This window comes from Myotis daubentonii, chromosome 4 (assembly GCF_963259705.1).
Source record: "Myotis daubentonii chromosome 4, mMyoDau2.1, whole genome shotgun sequence".
NCBI classification, from domain to species: Eukaryota; Metazoa; Chordata; class Mammalia; order Chiroptera; family Vespertilionidae; genus Myotis; species Myotis daubentonii.
This window is the reverse complement of record NC_081843.1, coordinates 87,279,966-87,301,818: the sequence shown is the minus strand read 5'-3', so window position 1 is coordinate 87,301,818 and position 21,853 is coordinate 87,279,966. Positions and strand designations below refer to the sequence as shown.

Below are 21,853 nucleotides of genomic sequence, written 5' to 3'. Positions count from 1 at the left end.
TGGAACTTAACTTTTTTCTGCTCACCAATGATGGTACATAACTTGTTTTATAAAATAATTCAATGATAAAATCAGTTATAATTTATGAAGAGCCACTTTTTAGAACAATGTATTAATTTATTAAATAAGAACTGCTTATTATACAATAAATTATTTTCTTTAATCATCATACATAGTTCTCTTTTACATTAGGCAGAAAAACACAAGATTTTTTTTTATCTTAAGACATTTGATGAAAAATTAACAAACTGTTTGTCTTAAAATATGTCAGTGTTTTGTCTCAAAACGTGTGAAGGGCCTGGATTAATCCTGTCTTTTTAGAATGTCTTAGCAAACTGAACTGTGGGCCCTGATTACATTTCAGAAATCACAAGATAACTGCAAACAGAAGAACCAACTCTCATCAACGACGACACCAGGTAAAGAAAACACACATGCACGCCACACTAGGACGGTCAGGCTTAGGAGCAGCCACTGAGGCGGGTGCTGCCGACTGGGAACAGGGCCATGGTCTTCTTGAGCTCCTTGTAGCTCCAGTGTAGCTGCTCCACCTCGGCCCTGTGCTGAGCCCGCACCTGGCCCAGCTCCTGCAGGAGGTGCTCATTGGTGCTGACCAGGGAACTGGAGAGAACACAGGGCAGCCATGTCCCGGCTCTGCTGCTGTCCTCTCCAGCAGCGCTCTCTCTCACCGGGCCAAGCCTGCCTGGTGACCCCACATGCCCCAGCCATGCCCAGGCCCACGAACTTGTCCCCTCCTGATCTCTCCTGGCGACTACCCATCTGCCCCTTGCCTCCAGACCAGGGGGGGGCGGGCAAGTCTGACTCAACCCCTCAGCCATCACCTGCCCTGCGAGCACTGGCGGCATCCATGAAATGGATCCAACTCAGCATGGATAGATGGATCCCTCAATGCTCTGGCCATGCATGGTTTACTGAAAAGACTTGTCATAGTCTATGGCCAGCAAAACAATGTTCTAATTCTAGAAAAGACTCCACACTGAAGTATTTCTAATTCTCAGTCAAATATAAAGGACCCTTTAAAAAATCCTGACATTGTATCAGTGTAATAGTACAACTGAAAAGTCCTCATTTTTAAATATTGTTAACCATTTTTAATTATAGAGGGGACTTCAGAAAGAAAGTGGTATTGTATTTTGCCAAAGTGCACTACTCACTTGGTCAGCAATGACTCAAGCACATTTGTGGCATCACAAGAAATGGGCGAAAGCAGGGCCATTTTCTCCACACAGGTCTCCCCACTGACAACCCCCCATGCAGGTGGCAGCCCTGTTTGCTTAGACCACAGAAACAGCCACTGGCCAGGCAGAGGCTCAGAGTGGACACCTCTTGGTGAACCCCACTCCACTGCACTTAGAGGCTCTGCACCCTGCCTTGTCCACATGAATCCCATGGTGCCAATACCTTGTGACCTGCCACAGATGGGCCGTAGGGCTCCAGGGAGTGATCTTGCCTTGCCTGCCACTTCCCTGTACCGTGACGGTGTCCCATTTCCTTCCTTCTGCTGCTCCATCTAGTCTCAGTTTAGTCCCATCTCTCAGGGAACACAGACCCGCATCATCACTCACCATCACTCACATGCCCCTCACCTCTCAGAATACTGCAGCAGAAAGAAAAGCTCATGGAAGTGCCAAGTCAGCACAGCAACACATGCGGGCCCAGAACACTGGCCACCAGCAGCTGCTGCTCCTGCACCCTCCACTGCTCAGCTCCACAGCCCCCACCCCCAACCCACCCCGGAACCTGTGGCTCTCCTGCAACATCTGCGTGAGCTCCTGGACCCTCCCTTGCCTCGGCTCCACGCCTCACTCCCCTCCCCGCCCGCACCTGTGGCTCTCCTGCAGCATCTGCGTGAGCTCCTGGACCTTGTCGTAATGTTCAAGGTGCTGCTTCAACTCCACAATTTCACCCGAGAGCCTCTTCACATTTGTTTGAAGCCCTGATAAAGAAAATAGGTAGTACTATTTAGTGAAATTCATTTAGACATTTGGAACATTAAAACAATTCGAGTTTAAACTGGACCTGGGACACAAGAAAAAGAATATAGCTTAGAAAAGATGAATTTTTGTAAGGAACTCAAAGGCAGGGGTGAACACATGCAGCCATGTCTACCCCAGGACCCAGTTCTGGCTCCCTCCTGGGCTGAAGCTGCGGGGATCTGCCCTGCAGATATCCCTGAGGAACCCGCCCCTGTGTGGAGGGTCCAGTGATGACAGAGGTGGGCCTCAAGGCCTCTTTTCCACAGAGCATCAAGCTCTGGCAAGGGGAGGACCTGAGGCTTTCAGGAGAAGCAACTGCCAGCCATTGGAAGCCCAGTGTGGCCACAGGTCTCTGGCCCCATGTCCAGCCATGACAGAGCATGTGCCTGTATTCCATCTATAGGGTGTTGCCTCTCTCTGGGTTTCCTTCTCAAGGCAGGAGGGGGTGGGGGAGAACTTTACTATTTATTGGCTCCTAAATCCAAACCGAGGATAACCAGGACACAATAACTCCACATGTAGACATGCCACTGCCAAACCACACGACTGACACTGAGAAAGCCAGTTCGGGAAGGTAATGGCAAAGGGATGCCAACACTGACAGTGGGTCCTTCTCACAAAGATCACCCCAGCGATGGAGGGCGTCCTCCTGCACTTGGACAAGAAAACCTTACTCAGAATCTGTGTCCACCCAAACCTCCCTGGAGGGCATGCTGAGCCTCTGGGAAGAGGGCAGTGGTGGCATGGGCCAGAGCTCAGTACCCTACACTAGTTGACGCCAAGAGTAACTAGATGACAAGACCAGAACCCCACAGACAACACTATAGCACCTGGTGACCAGGTAGCCTCAAGACCCCTAACGAGGCAGCCACGGCCCTGCATGGTATCCACGTCTGGGTGGGTGCACTCAGCAGTGGGGCAGCTGACCTGAGGACGGAGCACCTCCAAGTGTCCCGTTTTCCTGGGAAATCCTCGTAGGCTAACTAGGTAACAGGGCTGGCATGAGGGGTTCAGCCTCCTCTAATGTGATGAACCCAGGGGTGGAGTGGGAGGTGTCCTGTGTGGTCTGAAGGGGCTGGAGCAACCCATGACCCCTTGGGGCTGACCTGCCTAGTCCCTCCTAGAACAGAGCCATTCTGCAGAGAAACAGATGATGAAGGGTCCAGGGCAAAGGAGGCCACCATATTTATCTGTGAAGTTAGAGAAGCTGTCTGCCCTGCTCCTTCTAGAAATTCAGAACAGACTTCACTTCACTGTGAACAATAGAGACGTACTGAGGTCAAACCCCACAAAAGTTATGGTATGAGCACAACAAAAGCCACACCCAGAACAGATCAAAACCACAACGGTTTCAGAATGAACTAAAGTCAGAATCAGACAATGTTAGAAAGGGGGTGGCTGAGCTCAGGCAAGAAGGCAAAATGAAGGCTGAACTTAGAAGGAACCTAAGAGCAGTGAACATGCCAATGACATCTCAAAGAAACAGAAGGTACAAAGGGGGAAGTTTTAAAATAAAAATTCAGCCCCAGTCAGTGTGGCTCAGTTAGTTGGGCATCGTCCAGTGCACCAGGAGGCTGCTGGTTAGATTCCTGGTCAAGGGCACATGCCAGGATTGTGGGCTCTATCCCTGGTGGGAGGCGTGCAAGAGGCAGCTGATCCATATTGTGCTTTTGCATTGATGTTTCTCTCCCTCTCCCTTCCTCTCTCTCTACTATTCTTTTAGAAGAATTTTAAAAAGAGAAGACTGTAAACAACTCTTGCCACTCAATAAACTAGCCCAGTAAACACAATGGGCAAGGACAGACCAGGGCAACTCTCTGTGGCTGCATTCATGTGACAAAGGCCACAGAAAGTACTCGGGACAGAGGCCACTTGTAAGGCCTTGAAATAGCTACTATCTGGATCGTTAAATAAAAGCTTTTGGATCCCTGAGAGGTGAGAATGGGAAAAGATGCTCAACCTGTCCTTCTTCAGTGAAATTAAAACTTTCAAGAGACCCCATTTCACCCAGAGAGTTACCATGGAAAACAGATACCACCAACACCTCCTCATTCTAAGCCCAGTGTCTGAACCTGAGATACTGAGAGTGGGCTTTTGTAAAATGGCAAAACAGAATCAAAGAAGTGGAGAGAGGAAAATGAAAATGATCTGGGTCTGGAAGGTACAGCGATCAAGGAGAAAGGCCACTGCGCCTGCTGGGGACAGACAAGGCTGAGCAGAAGGCTAGTACCCTGCACACGCCAGGGGCAGACAGGCTGGCACCACCGTCCATGGCGCCACAGCCATGGGATGATCCCTGAGCTCCTAAGGAGTCAAAGGACTGGAGCAGTGAGGACCTGTCGGAGCCCACAGGGGAGGCGCCTCTCCCTCAGGCACAGCTCTCCTTCCATATACACCTGAGCGTGCCATGGGCAAGCATGCGCATCATTCATGAGCCAAGGCAACTCAGACTAACCAAGGGTGTGGGCTCCAATACCCATTTTACATTATTTGCTGGTTCTTAATTCTGGTAATAATTTAAAATAAGCTCATGAGTGTTTGAACACGTACATTTCACCAAGTAGTGGTCCCAAACAGATCATAAACTCACCAGTGATCTGCAAGTTTAACGCAGCTGAAGCATCTGCATTTTTTACTTCTCTTTTCATGCTGCACAAGAGCGACTTTAAGCTACTATTCTCCTCCAAAGATCTGTCTAAATGTTGCCTCAAGTCATCCTAAGGTCACAGAACAATACATTTTAAAATGACAAATCAATTTCAACAAGATGCACATAGAAAATTAAATAAAATCCTTTGAAATAACCAGATAGTCGTTTCCTTTTACGTATCAGAATTCTGAATCACAGTGTGAAAAGCTGTACAGTCACTTGTCACATAACAACAGAGATAGGTTCTGAGAAATGCGTTATTTCATCATTTTGTGTACACACACCTAGATGGTACAGCCCACTGTATACTGGCTACAAGCCTGTACAACATATTACTGTACTGGATAATGCAGGCAATTGTAACATATGGTAAGTATTTGTGGGTCTAAACATACCTAAACACAAAAAAGGTCCAGTAAAATAAGGTATAAAAGAGAAAACATGGGCCCTAGCTGGTTTGGCTCGGTGCACCAAAGGATCCCAGGTTCAATTCCGGTCAAGGGCACATGCCCAGGGTTGTGGGTTCGATCCCCAGTGGGGGGCATGCAGGAGGCAGCCAATCAATGAGTCTCTCTTATCATTGATGTGTCTATCTCTCTCTCCCTCTCCCTGCCTCTCTGAAATCAATAAAAATATATTTTAAAAAAAGAGAAAACATGGTATGCATGTGTAGGGCACTCACCATGAACCGAGCCTGCAGGACTGGAAGTTGCCGTGGTGAGTCAGTGAGTGAGTGGTTAGTGATGGCCTAAGACATTATGGTACACAACTGTAGACTTTATAAACACAGTACATTAGGCTACACTAATTTACAAAAAATACTTTTCCTTAAATAGTATATTAACCTTAACTTACTATAACTTTTTTACTTTATAAACTTAAATTCTTTAAAACTTTTTTACTCATAATAACACTTAGCTTAAAACACAAACACACTATACAGCTGTATAAAAATGTTTTTTTATATCCTTATTTTATAGATCTTTTTGCAAAAAATGTTTTGTTTTTTTATTTATTAATCTTTTTTGTTAAAAACTGCGACACAAACTCACACATGAGGCCCACACAGGGTCAGGATCACCAGAATCACTGTTGTCCACCTCCACATCTTGTCCCACAAGGTCTGCAGGGAAATAACAGGCATGGAGCTGTCATGTCCTGCGATAACAATGCCTTCTTCTGGAACACCTCCTGAAGGACCTGCCTGAGGCTCTACTTGAGGACATCACTCTTTGTAGAAGTATGACCATGGTGGTTTGCTCAGCCTGCTTCCTTTTTCCATCATAATTTGCTTGTAAGCAGACAATGCACCACGAGCCTTCTATTAATGAAAAAGTTTTGGTGTTGAGGCCCATGTTTTCTAACCTTTTAAGGAGCTAGTTGAGGTCTGCAAAAGCTTCTGCTTAACCCTGCACTGTGAATTTTCTTGGGGGTTCTTCATCTTCTGCAGCTTCCTTTTCTCTTGCTTCTTCTTCAGCTATGCATTCCTGTTCCTGTTCCAACAACTCCTCAGTAGTCGGTCCCACAGCACCACCTTTAGGAGCTCCCCAATGTCATCCGCAGGCACACCCTGGCTAAAGCCGTTGCCCATATCACCACAGCCCTGGTGATTTTTACAACTTTTGTGCTATGACGTCAGGGCAGCTATGACATCACTAGGTGATAGGAACTTTTCAGCTTCATTATAATCTTATGGAATCACTGTCATATGTGCAGTCTGGCATTGACTGAAATGTCGTTGTGTGGCACATGACTGTAAGCATGCATCTTACCTGTCAGCAGAGAGGACAGGAAAAGGGGTAGTCCAGCTTACAAGGGAGCACCCACCTTCCCATGTTTGCTGGTGAGGGGTGTGCTTCAACAGGAGCCACAGTGCTGGTGCTGAGGGGAACAGATGTAGTGGCTGGCTACTCAAGCCCTACCTCCTCCAAGAAGGCCCCATGGTCGCCACAGCAAAAGTACAGGCAGAACCCAGGCCTTTATGGTCCACCTGGGCAGGTAGCCTCCAACTTTTTACTATCCCATACAGAAGTGAGATCATGCAGTTTGCTCTGCCTGACTTTCTTCACTTAACCCGAGGTCCATCCATGTTGTTGCAAATGGCAGGATTTCCTTTTTTAAAGCAGGCTGAATTCATGTTGTAGATACACATGTTCTTTACCTACCTATTTTGTGAAGTTATTTTTCTTAATCATGAACTAACGTTGAACTTTGTCAAATGCTTTTTCTACAGCCATTGAGATTGTGTGGTTTTTATCCTTCAGTCTGTAAATGTGGAATGTTAATTTGCATGTGTTGAACCAGCCTTGCATTCCAGGGGAAAATCCCATTTGATCACGGTGAATAATCTTCTTGATGTAATGCTGAATTCAGTTCTCTAGTATTTTATTGAGGGTTTTACACTTGTGTTCATCAAACATATTGGCCTGTAGTTTTCTTTCTTGTGGTGTCTGTCTGGCTTTGAAATCAGGTGATGCTGCTTCATAAAATGAGTTTGAGAGTTGTAGCTCTACTTCTATTTTTTGGAAGAGTTTAAGAAGATTCAGTACTAATTCTTCTTTCAATGTTTGGTAGAACTCAGCCGTGAGGCCATCTGGTCCAGGGCTTTTCTTCTTTGGGAGCTTTTTGATTACTGCTCAATCTCCTTATTTGTTTTTGGTCTGTTCAGGTTTTATTTCTTCTTGATATAATCGCGGTAGGTTGCATGTTTCTAGGAATTTATCCATTTCTTCTAGGTTACCTAATGTGTTTGCATATAATCATTCATAATGGTCCTTTCTGATTTTTACTTATTTCTGAGGCATATATTGTAATGTCTCCTCTTTCATTTCTGATTTTTATTCTTCTCTTTTACTTTTCTTAGTCTAGCTAGGGGTTTGTTGATTTTGTATATATATTTTTTCAAAAACCCAACTCAGTTTTGTTGATTTTTTCTATTGCTTTTCTATTTTCTATTTCTGCTCTGATCTTTATTTTCTTCCTTCTGTCAACTTTGGGTTTACTTTGTTTTTCTTTTCTAGTTCTATAAGGTTTAAATTTAGGTTGTAAATTTGAGATCTTTCTTCTTTTTTAATGTCGACGTTTATGTATGATGGTCTTATGGTGAGGTTACAAAGGACAAGGGCATCCCTAACCGCCAGGAGTCTTAGGCTCAGCTAGTAGGCCCAGCTGTGCTGGCTCTGTTGCCCTTTGGTGCCACCTGGTGGTGGAAATTCCCTCAAGTCCAATAGGACACCTGGGTCCTATGACTATTGCAAGCAGGACAGGAGCAGGAACCCTAGGATCACACAGCTAACTGGAACCTCTCTCCTCAGAGGTCTGGGGAACCTGGGCCAGGGAACATGGAGCCACAACCCCACCCCCCCCCACCCCTTAAGCCCAGCTTCATCTTCTCTTGTCTCTCCCACTCACCCTCTCTCAGAAGAGAAGGCAACCAGTCAAAAGAGGTAGAGCTGGGAGAAGTGGCAATGCTTCCATCTGCAAATTGCTGTTGCTGTGGGGTCTGGGAGTGATACAAAGTCAGGCCAGAGTCCCCCCAGGTGGGGAAAGCCTGTGGGGAGGGTTTGTGATCCTGGAAGGGAAGAGGAGCCCCAGTGCTGTAGCCCGGCAGCAGCTAAGGGGAAGTGCAGAATGGAGAATCTCCCCTCATTCTGTGAAGTCAAAACAATGTTTTTACCCCATCTGTGAAAAGGAAACGCAAGGGTGTGGCTCACCATCTCTTTCCGAGTATTATTGAGCTCCGACACAACCTCACTCATCTTCTCACTATATTGCTGCTGTTGTTCAACAAGGTGATTTTGTAAAGATTTATTTTCAAGAGTCAGGTAGTTAATTTCTTCACTCGCAGTTGTCGAACTGTCCTGAGTTGCTGTAGAATCTTGAACAGATGACAAAACATGTCTTGCCTGAGCTAGAAGTAAAAATCAAGTATTATTATTGCATTTATGCCAAAAGAATGTGTAAACAAAATATGTTCAATACATTTTGAATAACACACACTACATGCCTTAAAAACACAGACAGGCATGGGGACTGGGAAAGGGACGAAGGTACCACTGACATTACCTTCACTCAGGCTGTTTTACATCCAGTCAAGCATGGGAGGCAGAAAAGAGCAGAAAAAAGTTTTGTTCTTGAGAAAAGGTACCCCCCAGGAGAAGGCTACCACTAGGATGATTGGGCCGAATGCCCTAGCAGCCCACCACACTCTGAGCTTCAACAGCCCTGCTGCTACCCCGAGAGGGTACAGATTTATGGGATCAGCATTCTTGGGGCATCCTGATTCTGAAATGCTCACGAGTCTCTGGTGTGGCTAGGATGGCAGCTTCAAGCAGGGCCCAGGGTCTCCCTGAAAGGAGAGAGCTGGCAGGTCCCCACTCCCAGTGGGACACTGAACATTGCACCGCAGACTGAGGAGGAGAGAGGTGTCTCACTGGGGATGCAGCACCCTGTTTCACTCTGACTCTGGGTGACGGGACTCCAATGTGCTCTTGCACCCAGGCATCAGATGAGAGCAAACCAAAGTCCTCTCAGGGGAGGGGCCATCCTCCTGGACCTCAGTCATTTCCATCAAAGTTTAATTTCCATCAAAAGCTTGGCAAATACCAGTTCGAAGAAGACAGTAGCAGCTTTTTAACCTCTCCAAATCCCCACATGAAAACACAGCCACAGAACCAAATACCTGTGAATGGCACTTCCAACAAAACCAGGCAACAAGGCATCTCCCCAAACACCAGAGTCAGTGGCTGGGAAAACCAAAAGCTACACCTTAGGGGAGCCCCCAGTTACTGAGAGGACACTGTCAGGGTGCTCCCTGCAGTGCAGCCACAGTGACAGCTGATGAGGAGAGTGCAGCATGTGAGGAACCCAGAACCCCATGGGAGAACAAGTACCCACTAACACAATGCTACCCAATGAGCTGATTGTCCCTTCCCAACTCACCCAGGAACACCTCGTTGCTATGCAGGGACTTGCAGCCACTCCAGTACCTGTCCACCAGGTCGAGGAGTGATTCTAGGAGCGCCACCCCCATGGTGGCCTTCCCAGGTGGCACAGCTGAGAGGAGTTTGGGAGACACCTGCAATGGAAACAAAACCATGACACAGGATTTCAGTTCCTGAAACACAAGGCTCCTAACACCATATGCCAAGGGAGCACTGCTCGGCCCAAGTTCACACCAGGGGCAGGACAGCCCATCTCTCTCTATAAAAGCCCAAGTGACTGTTAAGACTGAACGACCAGAATGACCGGAACGACCAGAACAACTGGTTGCCCAGTCGCTATGACATGCACTGACCACCAGGGGGCAGATGCTCAACGCAGGAGCTGCTCCCTGGTGGTCAGTGAGCTCCCACAGCCAACCTCCAGTGGCCAGCCAACTCCCACAGCCCTTCCCCCTGGCCGGCCGGCCCTCCTGATAGGCCCCAATTGGGGGGCCGGTCAGCCAACCTCCCAAGGTCCCTTCCCCCAGCTGGCTGACCCCCCAATAGGCCTCGATTGACGGCCAGGCCAAGGGACCCCACCTGTGCATGAATTCATGCACCAGACCTCTAGTATCCTATAACTGGTCAGCATGGTAGCACTAAGGCCTGGCACCTTGCTGCCTAGAACTGAGGCTGAGACCAGCCCAGTGAGTGTTCGGCACAAGCACCTCCATCAGAAGCTGAATCCAGACACTGGGCCAGGGTGACAGGCATGAGTACAGAGCCAAGGTCTTCAGGGTGGACACAGTGCAGTCACACACATGAGGAGCACGGGCTGTGCCCTTTCCATAAGGACGACCACCATGAGGTCATAGCTGAGCCGAGAGGAGAGGGAGCCCTGGGCAGCACCCCCTCCTATAAAGTCCCCGCCCCACAGCGAGTATGCAAGTCTGCGACGCAGCTCTGCCCCTGGTGCTGTCCCCTGGCAGACAGGAAAGGCCTGGACACATCCCATTTTCCTTCCTTCCCTCAACCCAGACAGTGAGAGACTGCATGTAAGAATGGATGACAGCAGGCCCTCTGTAAAGCCACACGCTGACCCACAGCCTGCAGTGACCAGCTGGGAAGCCAGCCTGCCATGTCTGGGTCCCAGTGCATGGAAGCACATTTCTAGCAAAATAGAGAGGTGACAAACACCAAGAAAAAGTGCATTTAAGAGCTGTATTTATCTTGGGATCACAGTCAATGCTGAAAATAGAAGACAGGGTGTTACCAAAGACAGCAGCCCCTCAACTAGAACATCCAGTCACCCTCAGCTCTCTGCTCACCTCCCTGGCGCCACTCGTGCTGTGGGGCCTCTGCTCTTCAGACTCAGACGCCTCCAGGTGAGAACAGGTCCTTTCGCTCCTGCTCTCAGAGCCGTTCTGCCTGCTCAGACTCTCCTCCAGGCAGCTGAGACATTCCTGGTCTGCAGGCGCCTGGAATCTCCCTCCAGGCATTCTCCGCTTCCTGTACTTTTCAAGACCAGGCAAAGGATTTAACACCTTTTGTGTTGACAAACTAGTCGTCTGAGAAGTGGAGGTTGAGTTCTCAACGTCTCTGCAGTCTATAACACAGGGGAGAATACAACCCTCATCAGACCAAGTTCTCTGGGCATAGTGGTACCGGTGCATGCACTATGTGTATGCATGTGTGCACATATGGAAAATCCATCAGAGTGACAAGACTGAAGTAATAACTTTGACAAATTAATTGACAGATGATTATATGTTTTCTTGCCAGAATTACGTATAACAAAGATGAGTAAAAACCTAAAATTTTGGAAATTAGAAGAGGACTCAACAATTTGTTCCTTTAGGAGATTCTGTTAACTTTAGTTCCTGGAACCCTCCCTACCTCAGGGGACATGGCCCCACATCTGCTGACAAAGAGAGTGTGTGCGTACATACATAAGGACACACATACATCTATACATGCACACATGTGCATGCACACACAGAAACATGCACATACACATGTACACAGGGCGGGGCGAGCGTACAACAGAGCAAATGTGGTCAGTGCTGACTTTGGGGGTCTGGATGATGTAGATATGAAACTTCCTATTCTGCCATGGCAGCCTTTCTGTGTTCACTCTGGGAATTCACAAGGACTACAGGTCAATAAAGAGGTCTAAAGGTCAAGCACATGCACCTTGTGAACAAAGGTGAAATGATGAATTCTGACCATCAACAGAAATGGAGGTCTTGTGCACCCATACACCACAGCATCATTATGAAGCCTCAGGATATAAGGTAAAAGCAACCAGGACCATGAAAATAGAGAATATAATAGGGTGTGTGTTACCTGGACTCAGCACTACACCCTGCTCTGCAGTGGCCACAGGCAACCTGGGCAGGTCACCACCACAACCCACCCCAACTCTGAAGAACTCACCTGAACAAGCCTCAGGAAGGTGCTAGGTTCACTCATATTGGGAAGTTTTCTGACATTTTTGTCACATGTGTGCACACAACACTCTCAATTAACTTATTAATTTTCTTCATCATTAATTTTTAAAATACAGCTATTGTCATAACTTGGGCCCGTGCAGTTATAAGAAATTGTACGTGTGTGAGTGAGAGGGAGGGAGAGGGAGAAAAAGTATGTGTGTATGGTGTGTGTGTGTGTGTGTGTGTGTGTGTGTGTGTGTGTGTGTAGAGAAAAGCAACAAAGAACTCACAAACTAGGAATCTGAAATATGAATATTCTAAATTTTTTTATCCTTACCCAAGGATATGTTTCCATTGATTTTTAGAGAAGGAAGGGGGAGAGAGAGAAAGAAGGGGTGGAGTGGGAGGGGAGGTGGGGGAAGAAATATTGATGCAAGAAACATCGATCAGCTGTCTCTCACCTGCACCCTGATGGGGAATCGTAGGAAGGGACGTTCCAACCAACTGAACCATCCGGCCAGGGTGGTTGTATTCTAAATTTCAGTGTATAAGGTTCTTTCCTAAGACATTTTAGAAAGTTCCACAAACAAATAAAGAAAGAGAATAGGAGAAATAATGATTAAGAAGGAGTCAACGGCAGTTGTTGCGTGCGATTACCTGGGTGAGGGAGGAAGTGCACGTGATGTCCGGAGCAGCAGGCCCCGGGCGGGTCTCCCTGCTGGGGTGGGAGCTCTCCACAGTACTGGTTCTGAAGCCTCTTTTCTGGACAACATCCTCTGGAGCTGCTTTTTCTCTTCTCGTGGCCCTTCTTTATGGAGTCCCCACACTGGTGCTGGACTAAGTGAGGACTCAATAGATGTCTGGATTCTATTTTATTAAAGAACATTTTAAAAGTTTTAGTTCATTAAAAATTACCTTTTAAGCTTCTGGCAGTGTATTATATCTATTAAGTGTATCAATTAAATAAGAAAAAGATGACTGAGTGGGTTAATGATGCAACCACCAAACCTGTAGTGAGTCTAGCAGTCACTGCAAACAGTGCTAACAGGAGTCAAGACAGTGCGGCATCGATACAAAGACAGACATGATGACAGATAAAACAGCATCCAGAACCCAGAGAGAGACTCAGGTTAACGGAATTAACAAATGTGTCGGGGTTATTAAATGAGACGAAAGACAGTCTTTTCAACAAATGGCACTAGCACAACTGGATATATGGGGTGGGGGAGAGGGGGAGACAACCGGACCCATCGCTCACCACGGTCACAAAGCCACTCTAAGCGTGGAGGAGCACAGACCTGAGCACTGGGACCTGAGGACACCTACACGTCCACAGGAGAAAATCTTCACGAGCATGGGACAGACAAAGATTTTTTTTTTCAGGGCACAGAAAAAGCACAAATCATATAAAGAAAAAACTGATAAACTGGACTTTATTGAAATACAAATTAAAACCACAATTAAATATTAATATTTACTCAGAAGAACAACCAGAATAAAAAAGAAGGAAAATCTAAGAGCTGGCAAGGATACCCAAAGAGCAGATGTCTTTGTGCCAGCAGGTGAATCCTGGGATTTCAGCCCAAACTTACACCTCAGCCTGTTGTCGTCTTCATGAAAAGCTCTCAGAAACTCATAATGGAGGAAGAAATGGTGCTAAAGCTTATACAGAAGTCCAAGTGGGAAAGAGTCCCTGGCACAGTAATGACATTCACACATGCACTGGAAGGCTTCACAATGAGCTTGCCAGGTTTAAAGTTCTAAGCCGTCAGCCCGAGCTCTAAGTGCTCCCTGACGCTAAGTGAGCACCCCCTGTGGCTGACACAGACGCCCGTTCCACTGGCCACAGCACATGCTATCGTCTTGCCCACTTGGACCTTTTACCCCCTCCCTACAATTGGAATTGATCTGAGGAAGAATACAATTTAAACCACCATGTAGTGTATGACTATACTCGACTTAAATACATGACTTTTTTCTTTTATAATTCTGTAATCCAAATTACTGATATTTACAAGTTCGCAGGACTTCATGAAGGTTATACATTTAAAGGTAAGCTTCCTAAAAAGTACAACTGTGCCCAGAGCAAGCTGGACCCACTGGGCTTCGGCTGGAGCAGTGTACCTTGGGAACTATGGAAGTCATCCTCTTGCTCCTTCTGGCTGGAACTTGTACTCCTAGGAGGGTTGCTCAAGTCCCACTCACACTCGGCAATGAGGTTCAGGACAGCCTCGTCATCCGCATCCATGACTAAGCCCTTCTTGGCTGAGGGGTCAGTGCACTTAACTCTGGAGCGGTGCGGCCTGCAAAGAAAAGCCACCTCAGTGCTGTCGCTCCAACCCGAGCAGACCCTGTGCGGGGACACGAGTGCTAAGAGCTCTTGGGAAGAGCAGTTGGTGTAACTGCAGGAAATGGCTCTTGTGCCTCTACTAACGTGAGGTCGAGGAGGGACCCAGCAGGACAACTGGTGATGGAAAGCAAGGGTGTGTGATGTCATCACACCATCCAGCATGTGCAGGGTCCCACTAGGGTTTGTTCAAGAACAAAAGTATGGTGTCAGATGTGTGTGAGATTTATTGGTATGATCACTCAGTAAGTTATGTAATGTCTAATTACTGGGATGTATACCTGAAACTAAAATAATAATGTAGATCAACAGTAATAAAAAATGATAAAGTGTTAGAAAAAAAAGGAAATAAATAAGCAAGAATTCTTTTTGTCAGGGTGGAGAGATCATTTGATTCTTCCCCTGAAAGTTGGAAATAGAAAAAGAATTTCATAAATTACTTTCAAATAAATTAATTTAATTAAATAAAAATATTAACTCTCCAGCTCTTTACAAAAAAAGTTGGCTGACCTCTACATATAAGGGATTTATAAATAAGCTAAGGCATAAAATGCAAGAAGAAAAAAAAACCTATTAAAAACTTCAGACAAAACAAAATGGTGTACAAGGAGTGAATAATCCTAGCACATTATAAGAAACATAAACAGTCTATTGACTTTTGCCTTTAGAATCAACCATACACAAAGCATGAAGACTCTTTATGGCTTTAGAACATTTAAATACTATCGACCCTGACAATCTAAAATTAAACATAAAGATGCAGATGGCAGGAGCGGGAAGGCACAGACGGGCACAGATGGGCACATGCTCCCACAGCCTCACCAGAGCGGAGCCTTGAGCACTGGCCACAGGGCACTGAGCAGAGAATACAGGAGGGCATAGTCCACAAACTGTCACCACGGGGTGGGGAGGGGCTATGCAGCTGTCAGGTCCTGCTTCAAGTGTGCACACCCAAAAATGGCAACTAATGTGTATTGTCCGGGGACGAGGAAGGAAGCAGAGACAATCACAGAAGTGAACGAAAGTGGCTGCTCTGAGGAGTGGGCCGGGCAGTGGGGAAAGGGGACTGTTGGGGACAAGTCTTCTGTGCTATTTATTTTACATGTATTAGTTTAATAAACATTTTAACATTAAAACATAATTTATAGAAAATGTGGACAACAGAGAGAGACTCCATCCCACTGTCTCCTTGAGTCCCAGCTGGTATCTGGGCATTTTCCCTTTTCCTGCATGTCTGCTCTTTCAGTGGCGATCAGAGCACAAAAACATTTACATGTGTGAGTTAATACAGAGCTTTATATCCTTTAGTCAGTCATTCGATGAATAGATAAGCCCGAGCACCACTCGTGTCCATACCTTCCAACTCTGCAAACAGCTGGGAGGCTTTGTGTGGAGTCGAGTGATTCCTCTGAAGCAAAATGCAACTGGGATGCTTTCCGCTCACTCTCTCTCACCGGACGGTCATCTAGGGAGAAATGCCAGAGAAACTAGCAAGCACCACCACGAAGCAGGTGCACCCTCCGGCACCCCATCCCGCCCTGCAGTGCACCACACGTGACCAGGCTGCCCCCACTTGTTCCGGGCCTTCTGTCCCCTCGGGGCTGACCCCGCCACAGCATTCCCCATAAGCCCCGAGTAGACCCAGTAAAGGGATGCTGGGCTCTGGTGGCTACACGTGGTTTCTCAGGGGTGCTGGGTGCTGATTCCAAGAGGGCTGCCCTGCTCCCACAAAGCTCACTCCTCAGACACTGCTTTGGAGGCAGGCTACTGCCGCAGGAAAAGAAATACACAGCCAAGTTCACACACGCACATCCTCCTGGGCTCCCTCCCATCAAGGTACATTTTGGATGCTGCACGAGGTTCTCGAACCACAGAGCGCACTAAGAATCTCTGGTGTGAGGTTTCCGAACACACTGGAGAGGAGACAGCCTAGCTGTGTGTTTGGATCCTCAGGACTGGGAAACAGAAAGATAAGTGTAAACTGTCCCCACATGTGTGCTCTGGCCTGAGGCCTCTGCTCAGCAACTCCCAGTCCTGCGATGACTTTGAGTTTCAATTATGTTCCTTTTTCATGTCTGAAAATATCTTTCCCACGTGGCAAGACTCTCACTTCCCTTCTCTATACTAACATTATACAATTCTGAACCTAAAACTTTTATGACAAATGATTTAAGACTGAAGATTGCAAAAATTTCCCATAATAAGAATTGTAATGCTTCTGAAAAAGAGCCAAATTCAACTATTTATAAGTTACTTAAAGTCAAAAGTTAGAACAGAAGCACTTATTCCTCCCACATATCTAAAAACTAAAATGAAACATTGAAATTCTAAGTAGGTTTGACCCTTTGGAGGTCAATTATTCACACCCACAGCCCAGCCCTGCTCCCAGGCCCAGGCCGTGCAGAGAGGGGACCAGGGGATAAGCTGACATGCATGCACTGTTGAGATGTGCATACATTCACTCACAGCCAAGAGATGCAGAACATGGGTTTCTACAGACACTGGTTGGAAGTGACAGGACAGTGGCAGTGGTCTGCCTGCAGCTCAGTATTTACCACAGGGATAGTGGTAGAGAAATGTCTTCCCTGACAAATGCTGGTCTGATGTGGGTCTCACTTTGGTGTCATTAGGTCAGAACCCAGGAGATGGAGATGCCTCAAATGCATCCCCAGCCTCGCCGAGAAGTGAATGGGCCTGCACATTGAGGACATGCTGTGATCACTGGGGCACATGACCACACCCTTCAATCAGATATTCCTGCACCACAGCTACCCAGCACTTACCACCGCCCTTCACACAAGAGACTAAGGGTCTGAGGCCCCCTCCCTCCCTTCCCCGTGACCTGCATGTCAGTGCACCCTGGACTCATGCTCCAGCTCTCCCCCCTTGAAGTGCGACGCGAGGGAGCATCGGAAGCGCCAGTGGCCTCACTGCTCAGGGCAAAGACCCCTCCTGTAGGTGGTGAGGCAGGTGGGAAGGCATTGATGTGGCTTCCCTGGATGTGATCCTCCCGAATGGACTTGTCCAGTTGGCAACCTGCAAGCTCTGCCTGTGAGGCCTGTCACAGCGATCTATTTTTTTAGAGACATGGGTTAATAAGCCTAAATGGTGGCAGTACCTGCCAACAGAACACCCTCTCTCATCCCAGTCACCTGAACTTCTAGTCCTGTATTTCTCCAGGTAGATGCAAAGCCAGTAGAATCCAGCTGTCCACCTGGGCCTGAGATGATGCCCAGGGGCCATGCATGGAAACAGGGCACCAGAAGTTCAGGAACAGGCCCAAGTCAAACAGCTAGACAGCGAAGCCAGAATGAGTCTGAGCAGTACAGCCCATGCCAGTGCTCCTGGTGTCCCGGCAATTATCTCTGGCCATGGGGCTCCCTGGCACCTTCCCAGGCAGCTCTCCTACAAGACCCATCCTGTAATACAGGGACTCATGCCATCAGAGTAGAAAGTAACTTCCCTTTTCAGGGAGATCAACAGTGCGATGGATCTGAGAGTACCAAACACCGGTCAGGGCTCTACTGAGCAAGGGTGTGAGCACACCACACCTACCCAGCTGCCTGAGCTTCGGGAGCATGTGCACAACAAAGAGGCGGTAATCAGACTCATTCTTCACCACCGGGTTCAGTCGGAAGTCCACATCCGTGAGCTCAGTCAAGCAGTGGAGCCGGAACACTTCTGCTAGCGAGGAAATGCAGTTGTAGTAGAGATTGAGGCTTTCCAATGCAACCAGGTACTGAATGCCCTGTTAACAGGACACAATGCTGAATGAGTTTATGCTTTTTAAAAATAAACACATAGAAAAACGAGCCACCAGTAGGAAGTGATCAACCAACTTAACAAATGCACTTATAATTTATAGAAAGAACATAAAGATGAAATGTGTTCTTGTCTATCAATTTCTGTCCTGCACACAGTGATATGACTGTTCAGGGAGGTTCACAACAGTTGTGACTACTAAGGACAGTTGGCAGGTACCACGCTAAGTGATTTACACAAATAACTTCATCCCATTGCACACAATACAGGGTAAGCCCTACTACTGCTCCCATTTCACAGATTAGAAAACTAAGGATTGGAGGCTGAGAGATGAGCCAGCACTGGGTGCAACCTGGATTGTAACTCGCCTAACTCTGAGCAGACTCCTGACCCCCATGTCAGGGGCGCTGAAAGTACCATGATCCAGGGCAGTGATGTCCTGCCTTTCTTTCAGGCAAGAACCCCTCTCTATATACACCATTTGCCATCACCTGGGTAACTTCTCACTCACTCATCAGGAATGAGCCCCTGCTAGGTCAGACCCCCTGCAGCGAGACTGCAACAGTGGCCCTGCCATTCAAAGGCCTGCAGCCACCGAGAGGCAGACTATAAACAGAGGTGCAGTGCAGAAAGTGGCTGAAGAAAAACACAGCTGATACAGGGATGGAGAGTGATGTGCACACACACATAAATCTTTGGGGATTTATTTTATTCCTTTAAAGATACAACGGTCTTCATCAGAGAGTTACAACTTTTGGCTGGCAAAGTAGTAAAGTAATAATGCGATGCATAAGAAATCTAGTTCATAGTAAACACAAGAAAAACAACCGCACACTTAAATCATTGTTAAGTATACAGTTTACAAGTATTATAGACATATGTATAAAACATTGCATTTTTAATTATAAATATAGTTTCCACTGCTATTAATAGGAATAAATTTTCCTTTAAAAAACAAACTTAGCCCCACTAGAGTGGCTCAGATGGTTTAACATCATCCCATGCACCGAAAGGTTGCCGGTTCGATTCCCGGTCAAAGCAAATACCTGGATTGCAGGTTTGATCCCCAGTCCGGGAGCATACGGAGGGCAACTGACCAATGTTTCTCTTTCACATCGATGTTTCTTTTTCTCTCTCTCTCTCCTTCCCCCTCCTAAAAAAAAAAAAAAAAAGAAAAAAAGACGACACAAACCTAAAACTTACCTCCAGACTAACCAAGGAGTTGCGTGAGAGATCTAAAGATTTTAGACCTGTTAAACTCATCAAAGAATTTCCTAGGTGAGTAATCTTTTCTTGATAAGTTCCAGGAATAGATAATGACTGAAGTTCAGCTAAGAAAAGAAAATTGTGAGATTTTAACATTATTTTTTAATTGAAAATAAATCATCATAAAAGCGAGATATCATAATCTCAAAAACAAGAATTGCATATAAAGTTTCAGATTATGTTCCCCACTAAAAACGCTACACAAAAAGATATGCTCAGCCCGGCTGGCATAGCTCAGTGGGTGAGCATCACCCTGTGGACCAGGAACCAGGAGGTCACGGTTCAATTCCCAACAGGGCACATACCCTGGTTGTGGGCTTGATCCCCAATATGAGGCGAGCAGGAGACAGCTGATCCATGATCCTCCTCTCTCACCAATGATTCTCTCTCTCTCACCAGAGATGTTTCTATCACTCCCTCCCTCTCCCTTCCTCTCTGAAACCAATAAAAAAAAATTTTAAAAAAGATATGCTCAGAAATATAAAAGACAAATAAAAATAGAAAACTAAAAATATTCAAGTAAACCACAGGGAAAGCAGGAAAAGGGAAACAACACAAGAAAAACAATGAGAACAAACAGAAAACAAATAATAAAATGGCATAGGTAAGCCCTACTCTAGTGATAATTACATTAAGTGTAAATGGTCTAAACACACAATAAAAGACAGAGATTGTCAGAGAGCATTAAAATGAATGAACTGTTCACTATCTACAAGAAACTAATTTTAAATAAAATGATATAGGAAGGTTAAAAGATAAAATAGTAAATAGATGGGGAAAGATATGGCCTGCAAACACCGAAGTACAGCTGGTGTGGCTACACTGACATCAGATAAAGTGAATGTCTCAACAAAGAAAATTATCGGGACACGATGTCTCGATTAAGTATTAGCTACAAGAGTCACTCCAACAAGAAGACATACAAATCCCCAATAGTCTGCAACAAATAGCACGGCTACGACACACACGGAGTGAAAGGAGAAACAGGCAAATCTACAATTACAGTTAGGTCCCCCACCCCTCCCAACCACCTCCCCCCACTTCCACCTCTCCCCGCTCAGGCCCCCATGCCCAGCCCTCCCCCCCTCACTCCTCCTTGGCACACATGCCCCTGGGGACCCCCACCCCTCACCCCCTGCCTGTGACCGTTCGGTCCCTGTGCCGGCCTCTCTGGCCCGATCCTGACCCTCTGGTGGGAAGCTTGCGCCCTCAGCCGCGCCCCCCGCCCGCCGGCCGGCCGGCCGCCGCCACGCACCCAGGTCGCGGTGAGGCGACAGGCCGCTCTTCTCCCAGATCTTCTCCTCGCTCAGCACCAGCCGCGGGCCCGTCGGCGCCATGCTTTCAAACGGACCTGGGCCTGCGCCTGCGCAGTTGGGCCGCTGAGGGCCCCAAGGGGTGGCCTGGGGGCGTGGTCATGATGGGATGGGCGGGGCCTCGGAGTGGGCGGGGCCAGGAGCTGGAACCCGGCGGAAAGGGGTGGCCAAGGACCAAAGCGGGTGGAGGGAATGGCTGGGCCTCTAGGAGGAGGGGGGGGGGAGGGGTCGGGCCACCAGCCACGGGGTTGGGTGGAGTTGGAGCCCCTCTGAGGGCGCAGGACGCGACCCCGGCCAGCTCTGCCCACGATGCCCCTGGAGTGCTGCCGCTGGCTGGGCGCGGTGCCCTCCCTAGGAAAGACCGCTTCTTGTAGGGACCCGCTCTACCTGGAGACCTGCCCACCTGGAGACCCGCCCACTGCAGGACGCTGCGGGTTCCCAGTCGCGCCGGCGTCCTGGGCGGAACCCCCGCACCTGGAGTCGTAGGTCTCTCCCGCCGTAGCCACTCGGTGGCGGCCAGTCCTCCTCCGTCTCTGTCCTCAACTTCCCGGCGATCTCTGGGGTCGGATCTAGCCCGTCACCTGCTGCCCGGAAAGCTCATGCGTGTCTGTCCCTCTGGGTCCTTGTGGGGCGTCACGAGGAACTTTTGAGATCTGCAGGATTTAGGGACGACCCCATTCCGGGTCTGAATCTGCCCCACCCAACCTGCGCCCTGAGTGCCCCTTCCTACCCCCCCCTGGTTTATGGGGGCCCCCCTGCTACTCCTCACCCCAGTTTTAAACAGCTTGTTGGTAACGTCCCCTGGCATGTCACAGCCCAGGTGGTGGGGTGCAGGATGGATTATGCAGGGTGCCCCATCCTAGGCAGAGCAGAACTTCAAACCTGGCACACAGGCTCCTTGGGCACCTGTGCGAGTGATTTATTGCGACTGGCGAACACTCAGTAACACTGGGTCAAGATTGTCCTGTAACACAGTATGTCCCGATACTGCCCCGCAGTCCCCTTCCTGCAGGACTGGAGGGATTCCAGCACATCCCAGGCCGGCCGCGCTCACCACCGGCTGAGTGGAACTTGGTGCAGCCAGGAAAGTGAACAAATGTCTTTGCTTTTCAGAAGCAAACAAAGGCAGACAAAAGGCTTCTGTCAGCCCCAACCCAAGACAAG

General features: G+C 47.7%; 1 protein-coding gene across 1 annotated transcript; it reads right to left on the bottom strand.

The window, feature by feature from the left end:
• Window positions 1-42: 42 nt before the first annotated feature.
• Window positions 43-20,773, bottom strand: CEP72 (centrosomal protein 72). The gene is made up of 12 exons (XM_059694612.1): window positions 20,632-20,773; window positions 19,314-19,441; window positions 17,904-18,096; window positions 15,705-15,813; window positions 14,126-14,304; window positions 12,659-12,868; window positions 10,898-11,175; window positions 9,589-9,724; window positions 8,361-8,557; window positions 4,588-4,714; window positions 1,846-1,957; window positions 43-621 (listed from the first exon to the last, which is right to left on the bottom strand). Exons 1-12 carry the CDS (start codon window positions 20,711-20,713, stop codon window positions 462-464), a joined length of 1,911 nt encoding a protein of 636 aa, XP_059550595.1. The 5' UTR covers window positions 20,714-20,773; the 3' UTR covers window positions 43-461.
• Window positions 20,774-21,853: the final 1,080 nt, after the last annotated feature.